This window comes from Phyllostomus hastatus, unplaced genomic scaffold (assembly GCF_019186645.2).
Source record: "Phyllostomus hastatus isolate PE091 unplaced genomic scaffold, TTU_PhHast_1.1 phas_scaffold_21, whole genome shotgun sequence".
Taxonomy (NCBI): Eukaryota; Metazoa; Chordata; class Mammalia; order Chiroptera; family Phyllostomidae; genus Phyllostomus; species Phyllostomus hastatus.
The window spans coordinates 11,366,161-11,387,453 of record NW_025334017.1 but is presented as its reverse complement, the minus strand read 5'-3'; the positions used below and the strand labels follow the sequence as shown (position 1 = coordinate 11,387,453).

The window sequence follows — 21,293 nt, the reverse complement described above, 5'->3', positions numbered from 1 at the left end:
GAGGAGGTACAGTGCGACCACCTATGCCTCCATCTTGGATCCTCTCTGACATTTTTAATGAAGGTTATCAGGCAACACTGAGTTTCTAGATTGACTTTCTTAAGTCCCTTTAAAGGTGATAAACTTGAAGGGAAAGGGAATTCTAAATTCCAAAATCCCTTTACTAATAAGAGCAAAGCCTAAAGGAGTAAACATTAAATTTTGTATAGAAAAAGCAATCTCTAGAAATGGTCTAAAGTAAGTTTCCATTAGAGAGGAAAAAGAAATACAGAGTCTTCAATAGAAAAGACAGACAAAAATAAAGAAGAAAATGAAAAGTCAAAAATCAGGTCTATGGTTATTACCTCAGCCTACCTTCAGCATTGAAGATGGTGAACTAGAAAAACTATGAGTGTGGAGTTTGGAGGTAAGTTGTAAATTTGAGTAACATCAATATATACATTCATTGAAAGAAGTAGGAATGGATACTAGACTGCCAAAACTTAACAAATAAACAGTACGAAGAAACTGGAACCTGTTTGTGTGCTGCTGAAATTGCTAATAAGAGATTGATGAGCCAAAAGAGAGAAGATACTTGAAAGAACCACTGTTGGAGCAGGAGATAAGGTCAGCACCAAGAGTCTTTGACAGGAGGAGACATACTCTGGCCAGCAACAGGAGGACAGGAGAAAGTGTGTGCCAGTACCCAAAGGGGTGCAGGTTTGATGGTGAGTTCCCATCTGGTAGCTGCCATTTTCTCAACTGAGAGGACAGCACGTGCCAGTTACCAGTTCACTGTCTTTCTTCTCCAGATCTACTCCTCATTACCTGCTCTGTGATGAGGGAGCTAAACAGTATAAACATTTCTCCTTTGCCAAGGGCCCAGTGTTAAGGTTTGTCAGTAGAAGGTGCTGGAGGGAGATGGCAGGAGGAAGGGGCTTCTCTTTCTGCTTGGGGTTTTCTCCTCCCAACAGGCTCCAGCAGTTCACTGTGCCCAGCCTCACATAGCAACCCAGGTGGCAGCTTACTTTATCATTCAGTGAGTCACCAAGTCTGCAGGGGCCACTACTAAATCCATTCCTTGCTAGCTCTGCCTCAGCCTGGAGGGAGTGGCGGCTCCCTATATCTGCTACTTCAATATGACATTCTTTATAATTTTATTTCTCTTAATAGATAATCCCTTGTTATAATGAATAACTATTGACATTAAAGTTTTCCTGTTTAAATTACCACGTGATTTCTGTCTCTTACGGAATCTCGACTCATATAATAAGTTATCAGCTAAGAATGAGGAGAAAGGGAAAGAGGAAGTTCGAGGAGAGAGAGATGGGCTAAAACAGTCTGGAAGAGGGGGTTACATATATTTACCAGGCCAGAGTAGGATTTCCATCCCATTGTATGGGGGTATTATAATTAATTTTACCAATTTATGGACATCTATGTTGCTTAAAACACATACACACACACACACACACACACACACACACTGTGGATGTACACTCTTCTAATCTGTCTACCTATTTCCTATGCTTTTGAAGACCTTTTTCCTTCCTTTGTTCCTTCCTTTCTCTCCCCTCCTCTTTTTCTTTAATTGTTGTGGCTGCTGACTCCCTGAAAAGACCAACAAAATAATATGTTGATAAAGCAAAACCAAGTTTATTGCTTATCACAAATACTTGTAATGAAAGGAAGGATAGCAGAAGTAAGGGATAGCACTGCCTTGACAGTCTTAATAGTGTCTCGGAATGGAGAGGGCAAAGGCAGGATATTTATGAGGTTTTTAAGGGCCTGGTTTAGGATAAGTCTTTTGATGTTGAGGGGACTTACTCGATTTGGACAAAATTCATGTCATGGTCCACCAAGACATAGCTAGTGAGGGATTTAAAGTGGTTCTTGGATAGAAATGACCATTTGAATTGACAAAATGAATTTCATCAAAATGAAGAACCCATCTCTTTGAATGCCACTATTAAAAGAATGAAGACAAGATGCAGACTGGGAGAAAGTATTTGCAAATGCAATCTGATAAAGAACTTGCATCCTACATATCTAAAGAACCCTTAAAACTCAATGATAAAAAACAAACAACTCAATTTTTTAAGTGGGCAAAACATTTAAACAGACATTTCCTCAAAGAAAATATTCAGATAACAAATAAGCATGTAAAAGGATGCTCTTTATTCTTTAGAGAAAGGCAAATTAAAAGTACAATGAAATATCACCACACACCTAGTTGAATGTCTAAAATAAAAAGACTGACCACACCAAATGTTGGCAAGAATGAGAAACAACTGGAACACTCAAGCCCCGCTGATGGGAAGGTAAAATGGAATAACCACTATGGAAAACAGTTGGGCAGTTTCTTACAAAGTTAGACACACACCTCCCATGCCATTCCATTTCTGGGTGTTTACCAAGAGAATTAAAAGCACATTTCATACAAAGACTTTATGTATGAATATGTATAGCACCTTTATTTATAATAGCCAAACACTGGAAACAACCCAAATGCCCATCAGTGGAGCAATGGAGATACAAATTGTGGAATCTCCATATATGGAAATGTACTACTCAGCAGTAAAAAGGAATTAACTGTTGTTACAACAGCATGAATGAATCTCAAAATAATTATGCTGAGTGAAAGAAGCCAGACAAAAAAATTAGAATTATTTTTCACATCCTCCTCTACACCTTTAGGTAATGATGGTGCCCACAGCTGCCCACCCAGGCAAAGGCCTGGTAGAGGTGGCTGCCTAAGTTGCAAAATTAGGTTATAGAAATAATATTCACCCAGGAGTCTGTAATGGCAAGCTGATGCCCAAGACAGTCCTTGACAGAAGAAACAAGTGTCCACTTGGGCCCCAATTTCAATCCCCTGTAGTGTTCAGCAAAAATTTACATGGGAGGGAATACTCTAGTAAAGTGAGTACAATCATAATTTGTATTGCTAGGTTTAGTTTTTCAAACCATGTTTCTTTGAGGCAAATTTATTTTGTAATGGTTTCTAAAGGAGAAATGATGTGTCTTTTACTCATGCAATTGTTTAAGTATATGCTTGTATGTGTATTCTTTCTGGCAATAAGATCATCATCAGTTTGTCTTCTCCAGCACTAAGCCCACTGTTTTGCAGTCAGGGCTCAATATACACAATAACTGAGAGAAACAAGAGTAATACAGGCATACCTCAGAGATATTGCAGATTGGGTTCCAGACTACCGGCAATAAAGCCAGTTGCAATCTTTTTGCTGGTGGAGAGTCTTGCTTTCAACTTGTAAAAAGTGCAACATCGGTGGCCTGCAATAAATCTAGTATACCTATAAAACACAAAGCAGGAAAATCGAAAGCAAATTACACGTTCATAAACAAAGGAGTTGACTACTTTATGAATGTTTTTTAACCTATTACTATTATAAATAAAAATAGTGAGAGTAGCTATTGCTATAATATAGGGAAAATACAAAAGCTTCCTTTTTTTCTGGTAACTGGTTCATCTGTGGGTGTGTGTGAAAGGATCAATACACATACTCTAAATTGGGATGTCCAAAACCACCAGCTCCAAGCAAACATAAAGCACTAGGAAACGGGAACCCCGTTTTAGGGCATTGTCTGCTCGCTCAGATACAAAACTGGTAGTTAATCATTTACATACTCAGGGAACGAGCGCGAGGTGAGGTCCTCATGAGCCTCTAAAGCCTCTATGGTAGTTTCCAAAGCCCTCTCAATAAGACTTGAGGTGTGTGAAATACGCCACCTAAAGCTAAAAACTAGCGGATTGTCTAGGCCGTACCCACCACCTCTCCTCTCGCTGAGCCCCGGGGCGGGTCCAAGGCCGGAAGGGGCGGGGCTACCCCTGTGCCTTAGAGGCTGCGTCGGCTCCAAACTTTCTTTTCCGCTTTGCGGTGGACGAAGTCGAGTCGTTTATGGGGTCCTCGTGGGGTCGGCGGCAGCGCCCGCGTACCCGTCGCCTCACTTTTCCAGGTAGTAGTAGTCTCCGCGATCTCAGTTCGTCTTCTCTTTCTGCTGGGAACCTGAGTCTGTGCGGAAGCCCATGTCCGCCTTGGGGCCTCCACCCTTTGGGCCCCGCGCCTGGGGCCCTGGTCCTTTACCCTTGTTCCTCCGCTGCCCTCACGCCCAATTGGCATGGCCATGAGCTTTCCTGCACGCCATTTGCTCAGTCGCATTTTGTGAGTAACCGCCTGCGAGTCTTAACTCACCCTTTTTTTAGTCAACAACGGTTTCAACTTAGCTCAGAGATTAAGGGCCAGCCTTTGTGATCCAGTTGGATCCGAAGCGGCGGGAGTGTGAGATTGATGTCTTTTCTGTTCAGCCCGGCCTTCTTCAGAGTCTTTTTGTTTTTATTCCTGGTAAAGCTTTGAGGGCGGCCTAGACAATGTCAAGTCCGTTATGGTCTCTTGACAGAGTGGAGCTACTTGTCGGGATTTGTTCTGGGTCTTACTTTTGTTTATAAGGAAGAGAGGACGATACGGAGAGAAATACCTAGAGGATGGGTTGCCTCTCGGGCGTCCCCAGTTGGGGCCCTGACCCCGCCCGCCCCAACCCAGACATGGGCCTTAACTGGGATTCGAGGCAGTGACTTTGATTTATAGGCCGGTTCTCAATCCACTGAGCCACACCAGCCAGGACTGGATCTTCTTTGCTAAGAAGACTAAAAATTGGCACTGAGGTTATAGAATATGTACTGTGTATAGAAGGCCCTTAGGCTGTAAATGCCTGATATACCTTTAGAGGCTTGAGTTAATGTAAAGATGTCTATTTCTGCACATAATACAGAAGAAACTGGGCAACAGATGGGAGACCGGAAGATTACGTTGCCTATTCAAAAACAAGGTGTAAATGAATATTTCAGTGGCTTATTTTTTCCTCCCCTGGGTTGCTTCATCCAGAGCACTCTAACAGGGCAAATGTGATGGCTTAAACTAGTTTATAATTGGTGTTACAGTGGCTTGAGCCCTATTTTCATGACTAAGTGTTGGAATTTGAAAAACGTTTTTACAGACTAAATGTTTTGATGAAAAAACTGAGAATGCACTTAAATTCTGCAGCATAATAAATAACACGACAGACAGCCTACCAAGCCATTTAAGAACTGGAATTTGACCAATACAATAGTATCTATTTGCTTTCTGTCCCATTCCCCTTGCCTTCAATGCTCTGTATTTTGTGTCCAGTTTCTTGATGTTATGAGGGGGGAGGGTAGGATGAGTAGCACTTTTCTACATAGATCTGTAACCCTAAACATTTTTTCATTTCAGGCTTTATGCAAATAAGACTGCATGCAGTTGTCAGAAGTTCCCATGAAATCATATTGAACTGAAATTTTCCAAGTTTTAATTTTTCATAACTGTTAATCTGTTCCTAATACTGATTATGTGAAATACTTAGATTTGCCATTGTAAACTTTCAGTTGGAGGTTTGTACACCTGATTTTATACATCTAACCTTTAACCTGGCTTGTGTCTCATCTTTGTCAAGCTCTGAGACAAAGCAATGGCTGGGTACTCATTAGGACCATTCTATCTTAAAATCAACATTGTCACAATAAAGCACATAAATATATCCACCATTTTTTTTACCCATGCTAACTAACCCACTTCCGGCTTGGAAAGATCGTGTATGGAATTATTAGGGCCTAATGAGTCAAAAGGACTAACACATTGTCAAATCATTGTACAATAGAAATTAAATTTTAGATTTATCAGTTTTGACTACCAAAAATATAGAATTAAGTAGCAGGTATGTTTCTGTGTTCCATTAAAGATATATTAAACAAATAGAAAATCCACTGCATGGTCTCAATGTTTTTAAAAATTGGTCAGTTGGGAAGATCACAAGTATATTTATATTTATGGTTTCTGATAAGGAAAAGGCTCAACCATTCTTGCATATAAGATGGCAAACATGCAAATACAAATAAAAATTTACAATGAAATACTAATTTCCAGGTGCAACAGAGCCTATGGGCTGAAGATGAGTGGCGGTTGTCATAATGAATGTTTTCCAAAAACTTAACTGCAGAGGATGACTAAGCCCCTAGGATATACAGCTGCATGTAACAAGGTACCAAAGGTTAATGTTAAATTGTTTGCTTTAATATATTTATGGTGTTGTTCCTGAAGAATACATTTTTGACATAAAAGTTTACTAACTGGCACAATGATGACTTAAAATTACTTTTTGCCGTTTACCCAGCTGAGGGTTTCTTTGAAGAAATAATTTTAAGACTGAGATGCCAGTAATCTATATTGAGATCATGTGAATTCAACTAGGATGCAACTTTTTTTTTTTTAACTAAAATCAGTGAAATGTTCTTTCAGCATATAGGTAGCCGCAGATGAATGAATGTTCAAGTTCTTAGCTGTGGTATATAAGAATTCTTCATTGCCTCAGGTAAGTAATTATGATTTATCAAGCATCTACTGAAAATTCAAAAGGGCTGGGGTCATTTCCTGTTAGTTGCCTTTGTGTTTGAGTACAGAATGATTTTCACTGTTGATTTCTGGTTCCCCTCAAGGTATAGCATGCAACATTTTGGAGAGAAAAACAAAGCATTGGTCAAGAAGACATGAATTGAAGCAAATGGTGAAAATATTTTATTTCACATTGGTCACCTTATAATAAATTATATAGAAAATACATGTTTGAATACTTTTAATTGCTGGGTAATAAAATCTGTTTTCTTTACAACATTAAGTCTTTAAACAACTTCATTATCATATTCACTAGTCAGACTCGTTTTTAAATTTAGGGATAGTATGTTGTGGATAGTGACTTTACTTGAGGTGGTTGGCAGCTGGGGAGACATTTCTAGGACTTCCATCTAGTTCTTAAACCCTTTCTTGCCTTAGGGGATTTCTGGATAGGCCCTAATTACTGCATACTAGGTAACTCTGTGGGCCTCCCTTCAGAACCTGCTGTACCTGAAACACAGTACAGTAGTCCTCATTTATTCATGGTTTCAGTTACCCGCAGTCCAAAAATAAATGGAAAAAATCCAGAAATAATTCCTAAGTTTTAAGTTGCACATGATTCTCAGTGAATCATTCTTTTATCCAGTGTACCCACATTATACATTGCCTGCCTGTTACTTAGTAGCTGTCTTATGGCATGAGTACTTGTTCAGAAACCCTTATAGCTTATTAATTTTATTAAATGTCTTACTGTGCCTAGTTTATAAATGAAGCTTTATCAAAGGTATATATGTATAGGAAAAAAGTATGCTACTATTCATGCTTTCCGGTATCCACTTGGGAGTTTTGAAGTATGACCCATGGGAAAGGCGGGGGACAACTGCAGGTTTCATCTGTGACCTACAAATTTTGTTAATTTGCTTTTGCCCTTGTGAACAAAAAAGTAATATGGTCCTAGTACAAGTAATTACTATGGTAAGGAAAATAATGACTGGATAGTCCAGCCCGTCCAGGACTTAAGAATTTACAAAAGTTCTAAAACTGAACTGAATTCTACCTGGGTAAAGATTTAACTAAATCTCATTTTCCCCCTGCTGAGTCCCATAATAATTTGTTTTAATTGGGGATATAATTTCAATATGGAAAGGCAAAAAATGTCTTCTGCAACATCTTAATCACTGCATCACAGGTAACATTTGAAAACCATTGCCCCGCCAATGTTATCATTCACAAAGTAAGGTCTTACATACAGAGTTTGTATACTTTTTAAAGCAACTACTTTCTGAAAACTGGTACCTGTGGATATTGAATATTGTCAAATGACTAGGAAATATACTCCTATATACAGTATTAGCTGAAGCATTACTTCAAAATCATATTGTTTCCATGGCTGAAGTAGAAATGAAAATTTTTCTCGGATTGTCTATTCATCACTAGCAAAAAAAGCTGTCCCAGGTCCATATGTGGTAATAAACTGTAGGAGCTGTTGTTGGCACTGAGCCAGATAGATGTCCCTTTGTTCTAAATATTCTTCATTATATATTTCAAATGGAAATACTGCATTTGGAGCAACACAAAATACAGTGGCCCCTAAGTGAAGAAGGAAAAAAATGTAAAAAATAAACAATGCTAAATAAGAAATCACATTTTCAACAAAATAGTGAAAGTTTTAAAATTAAATTCTGACCTACTTAACAGTTTCAGTAATCAGGATTTAAATCTGAACTCTTTTTTTATATTTGAGGCCAAATAAACAGTTTGAGTAAATACATAACACTGGTACCAGGGCCAGTAGAAGACATGTTGACGTTTTAAAGTTTGGAAGCTAGAAATTTGCTTTATACTGAAATAGTCACTACAGTTTTGAAGCTGAGTAGTTATGTAAGGAGATAGGAAAAGAAGATGGGTGTTGGAAGGTAGGGAAACACTAATATTTATTTGATAGAGGTTAAGTTGATTGGGGATAAAGACATTGTACATTTGACAATTAGAAACCACTGACATAAAGACAGACATACAAACCTATGCAATAGAGTAAGAGCCTGGGAGTAACTTCAAATACACAGTTAACTGATTTTTGTCAAGGATTCCAAGACCATTAGGAAAAAGACAGGCATTCCAACATGTGATGCTGGGAAAAGGATACCCACATGCAAAAGAATGAAGGTGGTCCCTTCCCTTACATTGTATACAAAAATTAACTCAATAGATCCAAGATCCTAAATGTAAGAACTAAAACTAAAACCCTTAGGAAAAACATTGGGGAAATGCTTCATGACATTTGACTCAGCAATGAGTTTTAGAGCGGAACAGCAAAAGGCACAGGCAACAAAAGAAAAATGAGAAAGTAGACATCAAAATAAAAATGTGCATCAAAAGGTATAATCAATCATGGAAAAGCCAAACAAAGATACACAAATGGCCAACAAAGACCAAAAGATGCTCAACATCACTAAGAAAAATGTAAAGCCACGAGGATATAACTGCATCACCCATAACAATGACTATCAACAACTAAAGAAATTAGAACCCTTATACACTGTTGGGAATGTAAAATTGTACAACCCTTATGGAAAATAGTATGGTGGTTTATAAAAATATTAAACAATTGCCATATAACAGCAATTTTCTTCTGGGTACACACCCAAAAGAATTGAAAGCAAGACCTCAAAGAGACATTTGTATACTTAAGTTTATAGTAGCCAAAGGTAGAAAACAACTAGTGTCCACTGATGGATAAACAAAATGTCACATATATACATATATATGGGCATTACTGAGTCAAACAGGAAGGAAATTCTAATGCATGCTACAACATGGATGAACCTTGAAGATACCTAGAGAAACCAAATTCATAGGGGCTGCAGGAAGGAGAGAATGGGGAGTTACTGTTTAACAGGTATGATGTTTCAGTTTGGGAAAATGGAAAGGCTATGGAAGTGGTTGGTGACAGCAATGTGAGTATACTTAACATCACTGAACTGTACATTTAAAAATGGTTAAGATGATAAATTTTGTATATGAGGGGAGGAACCCCCACCCCCCGCTAAAAAAAAAAAAAAATTCTAGAGGGTGGGCTTCCCCCACTAGGAAAGTGTTCTAGGAGCCCATCTGTATCATTGTACCAGCTGGTGTTACTAAAAGCTGCGTTAGGTTTCCGTTAATGTTTTTTGAAGACTGGATGCATTTGCCTATGTCATGATGGGTGACTTATGAGCACATCTGCCCACATTGCATGGGAATATTCAGTTTTTTACCAAAAATGGCATGATCCTTGGCATGATCCTTGTGCTCCACCCTCCCTATTAACCCCATCTCACCCGAAGTGATTTTTTGTTTGTTTGTTTCTCCAGATGAAAAAGTCCTCAAAGGGAAACATTTTGCCGATGTGGAAGAGGTGAAACAAAAAAACAGAAGCACTAAGAGGCACCAAAATCGATGAGTTTAAAAACCGTTTTGAGCAGTGGAAAAAACGTTTGAGTAGGTGTATTGCGTCAAACAGAGAGTACTTTGAAAGTGACTGAAGTTTAAACGTAAAAATAAATACACAATTGTTTATAAATTCCGTTTTTGGGGGTATACCTTTGTAATGTCTATTTCATCACAATTAAAACTTTTGACTATTACTGTAGGAGTAAAGCTCTTAAATTCTGTTTCATTGACTGATTCATTGTATGAGTAAGTGTGCCTGGACAGGGGTACACTGCTAGCCAAACCAACAGTGCCTACCTTCCTGGAACTGTCTGTCACCAATAAACACAGCCTCAGACTTTGGAGACTGCTCCTTTTACTGCTTTACCTTACCTTAAACCTGCTATCTCAGAGAACAGTCTTTTTCCTTAGTGGCTCTCTAAAGGTGAAGCTTATTTCCAAACACCCTGCATATCTTAGTATGATAAGACAGAGGCATTGCCTAACTTGCTACCCCTTTGCCACTCCCAGACGTTTCTTGCCCCTGCTTTCCTCTTGATAAAAATTTTTCTTTAATGCCCAGTGCCACCTGGGCTTTATCAACCCTTCACCTTCCACAGTCAGGTCAACAGCCCTTGGCTCACAATTTTCCCCTTTCCCAATTCCTGCCATTCTGTGATTTCCATGTGAATGACCCATTTAACTCCTAACCTCCCTATGTCCTAACCATTTTCCCTCTACCTCCACCACACATTCTCAAGGTCACAGGAAACTGGTATGATCAGAAACTTAACTTTAAAGTCATAAATGCCCTGCTCCCCTACACCACCTCCTAAGCTTCTATCTCAGAGACCTCCATCTACTTCTTTCAATTTACTTCACGCAACCAGTTTGAGTCCCTCCCTTGCCATGGTCCTCATTACCTTGCCCCTCTGCAATACTCTGCCACACTGACCTATAAAAACCTCAACCAAACCATTCATTTTTTGCCTGCACTCAGGCTGCTAGACAGAAAATCGTATTGGCATTTCTGGGTTTAATTTCAATGAATCACAGAAACCTCAAATGTACTGCCTGACAACTCTGCTGAGTTTCTCAAACACACCTGCTCTTCTGTCTCCCACAATGACTATTATAGTCCATTCTTCTCACATACCTTTTGTTTTTAGCTGATGACCTTATGAAGAATATATCACAAAATCTGCAGACATACCCGATTCTGTACCCATTGTCTTCCCTGCTATAAAATTAAGCGACTCTCCTGTCACAGGCCAATACTTCATGTGTTCTTTGGATTCCATCTCCTCTTACCTTTTTAAGGACATCACTCCTTTAATCTTCCCCTCTGTCATTAGTATCAATAGTAGTATTAGTTTACTCTCTATGGACATCATAATATCTATTATCATCTTTCTTTAAAAAAACCCCATCCTGGGCCACATCTCCAGAAAATACCCTATTTCTTTCCTCATCTTCACAGTCAAATGTCTCAAAGTTGTCTATGTGTGCTATCTTCATATCTTCACTTCCTATCCCACTCAGATCCCCACTCCATTAGTTCTGATCATAGCCACCTACAACCTCCAGACTGCTAAATCTAATCATAACTAATCTCTTAGCACATGATACAGTTGACCACCCTGCTCCCTTCTTGAAACACTCTTGGTTTCTATAATACCACCCTTGATTTTCTTTCTATATTATACCTGCTGTTTCCCAGTCTCCTTTGTTAGTTGCATCTTCTCAAGCCCATACCTAAATATTGGAATCTTCAAGGGTAGTCATGGAGTTCTCTGTGGTCTCTCTAGGTGATTTCACCCATTCCACAGTTTTGACTACCATCTCTGCTGATGATTTCTAAATTATATTTCTAGGTTAGAACTCTCTTTTAAACTCCATATTCTTATATCTGTCTATTAATATTTCTGTACAATGTCTCAAACATAATTTGATTTTTCTCCCAATCTTGTTCACTTTCTTCTCAGTCTTGGTAAATGGCACCGTAATCCACTTAGTTTCTCAAGGCAGAAACCTGATGCTTTTCCTAATTCCTACATCTCCCTGCTGTCTCAACTCCTAAATCCAGTTCTTGAGCACAATCTATTGGTTTTTACATCCAAGAAAAATATCTTAGTACAGATGATTTTCCTGCTATATTTAACATTTAAGTTCTTAATATTGTTTTGCTTAAGACTTAAAAATCAATATACCTAACTCAAATTTATTATAAAAACAAAAAGTAATTAAAGGGAAAGAAATCTTCACCTAGTTTTATTTCTCTCAACAAAGGTTTTCTTAGATGCTTTTAAAAAGTCTTGACAAGGTAGTTACCAGGTGAAAATAACCATATACTACTATAGGAGTACTTATAATACTATAAACTTTAAATTCAAAGACACATTTTTGTCTTCTTACTGAAATCTAGTTGTGTCTTAGATATCTTTGATGGCGTGTCAGTAAAATTGGCAGCATTTTTTCTTTATGGCATATAAAATAAAGTCTTAGATTTTAAGATATGTTTTAAATGTATATTAAGAGAAGAATGGAAAAAAGAAGCAAATTAAAAAAAAAAATGTAGCCTTGGCTGCTGTGGCACAGTGGATTGAGCACTGGCCTGCAAACCAGAGGGTCGCAGGTTCGATTTCCAGTCAGGGTACATGCCTGGGTTGCAGGCCAGGTCCCAGGTAGGGGGTGCTCAAAAGGCAACTACACATTGATATTTCTCTCCCTCTCTCCCTCCCTTCCCCTTGCTCTAGAAAGAAATAAGTATTAAAAAAATAAAAATACATATTCTTCCTCTTGTTTAGTATTGGTTGAGAACCAGGTTTTTCTCTTGGTAAATAAAACTAATTCAGGATGATAATTAACCTTTTTTTTAGGGGTCATGATTTATCTCCCTAAGCAAAAAGGAATAAAGCAAATGCATATACAAATTTACATATAATTTAGAGATTCACAAACCCCTAGGCCTCTCAAGTATCCATAGATCCTAGGTTAGGAATGCTTGATTTAGATATTTACAGAACAAAGTTCTAATGTTCTAAAGGATATTTGCAAAAAGTTATAAATTCAATAATTTAAACACTAAACATATACACACAGAAAAGTCAGTGTTAAAACATCCCTTTAAATCCCAGGATTGGAATTAAAATTTGGTTTGAAGCAAGGTTTATCTCATCAAAATTAATGTCTCATCTAATCAAGAAAAAATTAATTTTATTTACTCTTACATTAATAGTCCTTTTAGGCTTTTATTAGCAAAACCATAATAAGCTCCAACCATTTTAAATAATTAAATGCTGTAGTCCTAGTATTATAACTAGCCATTCAGAGAAGGTTGGTGATGCAAGATGATCACATTTTCTTTGGCTATGTGCCTAATTCCACTGTTGGGGACTGACTGCATGACTATTGGAGGTTACACATTATTTTAAAAGGAAGATAAATTTAAAATCATTTGATGTGTAGTGTGAAGTACATTTTTTCTAGAATTATTTAAACAATGCAATGTTCAAGTATAGAAACAATCATACACAATATGGAACTTAATATCAGAAAGTGATACTGCCTATAAGCAATCAGTAATTGTTTAAATTAAAACAGGCCTTACCTGATAGAAATGTATTATTCCTTAAAACGTACTATATATATAACAGTTTAACAGTAAAAATATTTAAGTAACATAATTATTTGTAGTCATCATTAATAATTTTTAAGATTACCATATTTCAATGTGAGAGATGTTTCAAATAATAAGGCTGCAATTAGTACATCTTCTTTAAGCACTTTATTTCTTAAATTTAGTCGAGCATGGGCTTCAGATAGGGAAACTCTAAAAAAGAAAATTGATACCAATCAAAATATGTTGATAGTATAAAAACTATATATTTTATCAGGAACAAACCAAGACATGTGTGACCATAAGCAACACCTTAAGGATGAGCATATTCTTTCTTTTGAAAAATTTATTTTCAAAGCACTTTTCTCACCAAGTTAAACAGACTCTTCCAGAATAAGCAAGTATTTTGACTTATCAAAGAGTTGGTTTCCACCCTCGCTTATCTTTGTTATTTTATATACAATCTCTCCACATTCTTTTCGGATAAATACAGAGTTGGGAAAATTAAGCTAACTAAATGTCTCTTAAAAACACATCGTTGGGATTTTCTAACAGTTCTTCGTCTATTTGAAGTCCTCATAGACTCCTGAAATTTCAGTGTTGGAAGACATCTTTGAGGTTAAAGTTCAAACTCCCATCAGATAACTGAATTTTCTCTATAACATTTAATGTATAGTCTCTTGAACTTTTCCTAGGATTCACTAGAAATCATGAAGTAATCCATTTCTTTACTTTTAAACTATATTTGATTACTTGAAGATACCTCCCTTAAGCTCTCATTAGGCATTTGTAATGTACTTGAATGATTGCTGGCCTTGGGAATCAGAAAAACTGGGCTAAGTCTCCAGAATTCACTAGCTGTGTGACATTGTATAAATTATTTAATTTCTGACATTATTTTGAAATTCAGCTATAAAATGGGGATAATAATTCATAGTGATTTTGTGATTTCAAATAAGGTCATCTTGGGACTTACTTACAAAGATTATATAAATGTAAGCTGAAATTGGTTTCACGGCAATTTCCACCTAGTGGTGGCTGGTTCTGTCTTCTGGGATTACAGAACAAGCCTAATACTTACATGTGACAGCTCTTCAAATACACAACACAGCTTTTCTAGTTGCCCCATGTTTTCATTTCTCAAGATAAATATTTCTAGTCCTTTTAAGATGTCATAAGACATCTTAAAGTTAAGGCCCCTCACCATTCTGGCTAGTGGGCAGATGTTAATATTCCTTTTCTGTATACTATTATTACACTTGTGATTTAATGTTAATACTCCTTTTCAGTATTACAGTTGTAATTACAGCAGAATAGAAGAGAATAGAAATAACATTTTCTTACTCATGATACCATATTCTATTAATGCAACCCCAAATCACAGTATTGTTAACAGCCATGTATATTGTTGACTCATATTAACCATCAAAAGAATGAAATCTCATCTTTTTCATATTAAGTCATATCACTCTTTCCCATCCATTTATACTTGTACTAGGGAGGTTGAGACCTAATTGAGAACATTACATTTATCCTATTAATTTTCTTTTTAGACTAAGACCATCATTCAAACTTATAAAGATCTCTCCAGAGTTGTTTATTTACAGATTTACAGATTATCATGTTTCTGATGTCTTACCCAAGCTCCTTGTAGTAGAGGGGGGAGGTCAGGGGATGGAGGGATCAAGCAAAAAGGAAAAAGGACTCATGGGCATGGACCACAGTGTGATGATTGCTGGGGGAAGGAGTATAAGGGGACTAAATGGTAGTGGGAAAAAAATGCAATAAATACTAAGACACAAACACCAAAAAAAAAAAAAAAGAAAAAAAGAAAATGACCAGGACAGAATAGGTATACAGCCTTTTAAGAAAAAAAGAATACAGTATTGTTCAGCTCTACTTTAGAAAAGCAAGCATGGTATATTAGGTACCTGTCTATCTAAGTAGGAGAAAAATTCAAGATTTATGATTCCTTTGACTAGTGGTTCATTGACTTTTCTATTTCATAACCCTCATCTCCTCCTCCTCTAAGGTTTATTTCTACAATGGGAAAATGTACAGTTATATTAAAATTGACTGCTTTATTTTTGAATTAATATAATCAAATGTAAACAGGTTATTTAAATAAATTATTTTTACAACAAAAAATATGAGAAAATAGGATTTTCAAAGCTTTGAAGCTTTGAGTATTGAATATTGATTTGAGTATCTTAAATATTACTTCAGAAAATAGAAAGTATTATATAATTTTGTTTACCATTTTAAAGCATCACCATTGATTTCTACCTTGTCTTATCTTCAGCATTTTTTTCATCTTTTTAAAGATAAATATACCATTGGGAGAAATTAGCTAAACATATTTATTTCATATAGGCCCATACTTGATCTTTCTTACTGGTCCCTCACTTGTCTTATTTTCTATTTCAGTTATAACAAGATACTTATTTAATGGATTGCTTTATTCCTAGTCCTACTTTATAATTTTTTAGATTATATATTAATCTATATCAAATGAAATAATGGTCTATCAATAGGGGACTATTTAAATCACAGTACAGCCACATCACAACACAGCAAAACTGTAATGCAGCTATTAAAATAGAATGAGGTAAATCTTCATGTGCTGATAGTGTGAGAGTATAATACATACGAGGTCTGTCTGAAAAAAGTACAACTGTTGTCAATATAATGAGAATGGTTTGTGTGACATCAATGTAACCTGGCAGCCAATGAGAGTGGACTAGAATGTACATGCATGAACAATGACTTTGTTGTACCACTCAGTGGGGGACACCATTGAGTGACCATGTGTACTGTGTGGCTGTCATATTGAAAATGACTGAGTAGTAGAGCAATGAATCTGCATCAAATTTTGTGTTAAGCTTGAACATTCCTCTGTGGAAACTGTTTGGATGATTCAGAAGGCCACAGCTATCGGCAACTGGTGACTGGCAGCTTCATCACAACAACACACCTGCTCATGTATCACTTCCCATGCAGAGTTTTTTTTGGCAAAACATCAAATCAAATCACTCAGGTGACTCAGCCCTACTATAGCCCAGATTTGACACCCTGTGACTTATGGCTTTTCCCAAAACTAAAATCACCTTTGAAAGGGAAGAGATTTCATAATGTTTATGGGATTTAAGAAAATACTTCGGGGCAGCTGATGGTGATTGGGAGAACTGTGTGAGGTCTTAGAGTGCCTACTTGCCTACTTTGAAGGGGACCAAGGTATCATTGTCCTATGCACAATATTTTTTGTATCTTGTATCTTCTTCGATAAAATGTCTCTATTTTTCATATTACATGGCTGGATACCTTCTGGAAAGACCTCCCATATACCATGCAAGATTCCATCTGGGCAAAAAGAATATCCATATTTGTATATTTATATTTATATATCATAATATACAGGAATATATATTCCTATATTTAATATGTATGTATATGTAATGTTTAAATAACATTTCATCTAAAATATATAACATTCAAATAAATATGTATTATTATACATCATATATTTAAACTACATATTTGTACATGCTAGAATTTAAATGGATAATTTCTGGAAGGATACACAACTTTTTTTTAAAAAAGATTTTATTTATTTATTTTTAGGCAGAGGGGAAGGGAGGGAGAAAGAGAGGGCGAGGAACAAAATGTGGTTGCTTCTCATGCACCCCCAACTGGGGACCTGGCCTGCAACCCAGGCATGTGCCCTGACTGGGAATTGAACCAGTGACCCTTTGGTTCACAGGCCAGGGCTCAACCCACTGAGCCACACCAGCCAGGGTCACAAAAACTCTTTACAGTGACTAAAGAATTCAAATTTGGGGCCTTGCCCAAAATGAGTTATTACCAGAGATAACTTTTTACAACCTCTCTATAGGACAAGGCAAATATCTAATTACTGCTGATCTGATCTTATTGTCCTGGGAATGACCTTCCTCCCCTCTGAAGCCCAAGGAACCTTACTCATCCTTAGCTCAAAATGTCACATGTACTCATTTAACTTTCCACCCCTGAATATCTCATGTATGTTGGGTTCCCATATATACTATGTAATTAAACTTGGTTGATTTTCTCTTGTTAATCTGTTTTATGTTGATTTAATTATTAGATCAGCCTGAAAAACCAAGAAAGGTAAAGGAAAATTTCTTCCTCCCTACAAATGTGAACAGCCACATTTAAAAAAATCATTTTCATTTGAAATCAGTATACTTCTCTCAGACACATCTTATATGGAGGGTCCAATAAAGATTAATTTAGTCAAAACAAATTATTGGAGGTTCAAATGATATAGTATTGTATATAACAAAAGGAACTGAGTCACTTTAAATTCTTTTGGAACAAAGCAAATTATAAACTGACAAACTAGCAATCAAACAAAGAAAACAAATGAAACAGATAAATAAGTTAATTAAACACATCATTTAAAAGTCAATACTGGCTTTAAAATTTTACATTGAATACCTACAAATATTTTAATGCAGATGCTGACAGTTTTGATCCACATATAGAATCAGTTCTGATTCTGCGACTTGCTAGATAATAGCCATGAATCATTCTTTCTGCCTCCAAGTTGAATTCTACATTCAAATTCTTTGCAAACGCCAGCAGCTAAATTAAAAAATGTGAAAAATTTAAGAAACTCATACTTTATTGTAGAATCTATATTGCAAAAATGCAAAGTATATTGTCACTGTATTTTTAAACATTTGCAAATTTTTTTACATTGAAATTGATTAAATAGAGCCATTTCAAAATAATTGAACATTTTAATCATAGTCTTATACTTGTAAGAATATTTAAGTTTACCCCAAATAACCTCTTCTTCCCTCTTAGTGCAGAAATATTCTGTGGAATGTATTGGAATGACTTTCAAGTCTTTGCTTCCAGTGAAATAAAGGCTCACTCAGATCCTTTCATTGGGAAAGAGACTTCCATCAGAAGCTCATTTCCCTTTGAATAGCTTTAATTCTTTGACAGTTTATTTCCTTGTAACTTTCCCTCATTGGCCTTAGATGCCCTTCTTACTTCCCTTTCTTCCCTTTAAAGAACACAACTGAACATTAGCAGTATGGGAGAAATTGTGTTAAATACTATGAATGTGGGCCTTGGAGATTCAGTAAGATTTTGGGTAGAGAATAAGTTTTCAACATAATGATTATCAATATTTTCCCTGAGTTTGCGCTTTTCTTTCTTTCTGATTGATTTCCAGTTTCTTAAGTCCTCACTCAATGACATAGTTTTCATGATCTTCAACAATTCCAGTTGTTTTTGCTTTTAAAACACACAGAAAAAAAAACAATAAAAATCTTGCTGTTAACTATAATATTTATATTTTTAAAATAACTTTTCTAAAGGATCTGGATATGTTTGTCCTGGGTTGGATATAGCCTGTCTTCTTTATTCTTCTTATACTCTACAGTTCCCTTCAGGCCTTCAGAGCTGGATAATAATAATTACATAAGTAGCCCTCTCTGCTGTTACCCTATGGAGGCCCAGTGATGTTCCCCCTGTATCCCCACTTCGAAAAAGGACTGTGGCCTGAGGTTCTGGGAGTCTGCTTAGTATTTGACCTCCAGCTGTCAACTTTTTCAGGGTTTGCCTCAGGACAGCCCATAACAAATGAGTGATTGAGGTGGAAGCGGGGAGGGTATTATAAAGCCCCTCTATATAGAGCAGGACCACTTTGATAAGTCTCCAGACTCATTATGAGGCCAACAAAAGCTATCTTTGGGCTTATACCACAGCTTGACTCCTTCCTCTGTCCAATTCTGCTTTCTTCTCCTTTCTGATGGGGGAACTCAAAAGTTAAACATTTTTAGCTTTAGTTATGTAGTCAATAGGCTTGGTGATTAATGCATGTACAAAGCTAACGTTCCAGGAACTGGAATGTATGACTAGACCTACTCTGACTCCAGGGGACCCACAAGCAATTCAACCTTTGCACCACAGCAGGACTGCAGGAGAATAAGATGGTATCTGAACCATTGTGCTCCAGGGAGGAAATGTCTGCCCACAATAAAGAGCCTGACACAGATAAAGAATCACCATGGGTCAGCAGATGAAAGGATACTAGGAAAATTGCTGTACTACAGCTTTTATCTGATTAACATTTTTCCTTGAATTCCAAACCCCTTATCTAAGTTTTTCCTGAGTTCCAAACTCCTTACCTACCTTCTTCTCCTTATGAAAAAGGTCAGCTCTAGATGAAATTGTAAGACAGACTTTTAGGGCATGTAACCCGCCATCTTCTCAGATTGCTGGCCATCTGAATAAAGCACCCATAAAAAGTCAATCTTTGTTTCTACTTATTAGTTCTGGCAGTGACAGGCAGCACGAATGCCGACTTTTCCGATTTCACTTCTACAGGTATTGCCAAGAAGAGCACTCCCCAATAATCAATGGCACACTAAGCTCCATCTCAGTTCACCTCCTGGAGAACCTAGGCTGCAACATATTCCATTCAATCTGTTTTGTGTGATGCACAGATTTATCTTTTGGGGAAATCATTTTCACTATGTCTCTAGCCTAGTAAAGTCTATGTCTATAATTGTTCTCTCCAGTCTGACAAATCAACAATAAAATGCCTGAGCTTTTTAAGGCTTATTGTAAATTTGCCAAATCCCAACCCCAATGACTCAATAATGAAATTTTTGTTCCAGTCAGGCAAGTCTTTTCATAGTTTTCCATGTATACTCTTTACTACTTTTATGTCTCTGCTCCTATTCTTATTTCTGTTTAGCATTCCCATCCTTCCTGTCATCTAAATCTTACCTTTCCTTAAGGCTAACTAAAGTCTCACCTCTTCTTTGAAATATTCCCAACTCTTCTCTTGTACTTAATATCCTCCTTGCTAATAGCTTAAAATACTTTTAGTCCATGCCACCCTCTTTAGCAATTGTTTTGGGTATCATATTTTTATCTCAACTAAATGATTAACTATTTAAAGAGAATTTATATTTCCATGAGAATATAAAAAAAAAAACAATAGGCTCATACATATATTCAGTAAGCACCTAATTAACAAATCCATGAATTTTTTTGTTTCTGTTTTTCAGGGAAAAAATGGGTGAAAATTTCTGCAGATCACAAGTGTGTCTACATATTCAGTATATTAATTCCTAGAGACAAACTACTTTTTTCTTATATGCTAAAAATAAACAAAAAGACCTTTTCCGTATTATCAATATTGTTATTTTTCTGTTCTATGTGAATAAACAATGCTTACAATTTATTTTTAAGTTTACTTCACCTTTCAACCTTTTACCCATGCAATATGTCTACATATTGCAGGAGGGCAAGTGTGAAAACAAATTTTAATGATCCATGGATTTCTCTACTTCCCAATATTCCCTGCCTTTTATCTATCCTACTCAGATACTTTAACTCTACTGTGGACAGATTCCTAAATAGTTAATATTAAAAGGGTTTCACAGGAACAAATTTAAAGGACACACGGACAAAAACTAGAGGGAGGGTGGTAATGGGAGGAAAGTGGGGAGGGATGGGTGGGTGGGCTGGAATGGGAGTAAAAGGGAGAAAACTGTACTTGAACAATGATTAAAATAAAAAAATAAAAATAAATTTTAAAAGGATAGGGAAAAATAAAAAAATAAAAGGGTTTCACTTGTAAATACTTGAGTACCTTTAGTAATTATGAAAATCATTACCAAATTTTTATCATCTATGTTCAGGTTCTCTGAATATGACACACATGTTTTCACATCAGGACATTAAAATGATTTAGTGAGTCATGACAGGTATTCCCTAAAGTGAGAATGCTGAAAACATTCATATAAACAAAATCTCTTTGAATAGCCTGTAAAATGTAAATAACTGTATAT

At 36.5% G+C, this 21,293-nt stretch overlaps 1 protein-coding gene, 2 long non-coding RNA genes and 1 other non-coding gene across 4 annotated transcripts in view; 2 read left to right on the top strand and 2 right to left on the bottom strand.

The window, feature by feature from the left end:
- LOC123832892 overlaps positions 1-3,761 on the bottom strand; it is a 49,931-nt gene extending 46,170 nt beyond the window's left edge. The window contains exons 1-2 of the long non-coding RNA XR_006788138.1: positions 3,629-3,761; positions 3,163-3,293 (exon numbers count right to left, since the gene is read on the bottom strand). This is a non-coding gene — a long non-coding RNA (uncharacterized LOC123832892). The remainder of the gene's footprint in view (positions 1-3,162; positions 3,294-3,628) is intronic.
- A 62-nt stretch (positions 3,762-3,823) lies between these two features.
- Positions 3,824-6,633, top strand: LOC123833343. The gene is made up of 4 exons (XR_006788216.1): positions 3,824-3,957; positions 5,943-6,057; positions 6,315-6,387; positions 6,512-6,633. It is a non-coding gene; the product is annotated as an uncharacterized LOC123833343 (long non-coding RNA).
- Positions 6,145-6,234, top strand: LOC123833386. The gene has a single exon (XR_006788227.1). It is a non-coding gene; the product is annotated as a small nucleolar RNA SNORD87 (small nucleolar RNA).
- A 176-nt stretch (positions 6,634-6,809) lies between the features above and the next one.
- The window catches only part of MCMDC2 (minichromosome maintenance domain containing 2), a 34,760-nt gene continuing 20,276 nt past the window's right edge, over positions 6,810-21,293 (bottom strand). Inside the window, exons 12-14 of the mRNA XM_045861513.1 lie at positions 17,918-18,060; positions 13,541-13,650; positions 6,810-7,997 (exon numbers count right to left, since the gene is read on the bottom strand). Coding sequence (XP_045717469.1) covers positions 7,831-7,997; positions 13,541-13,650; positions 17,918-18,060 — 420 coding nt within the window. The 3' untranslated portion in view covers positions 6,810-7,830. The remainder of the gene's footprint in view (positions 7,998-13,540; positions 13,651-17,917; positions 18,061-21,293) is intronic.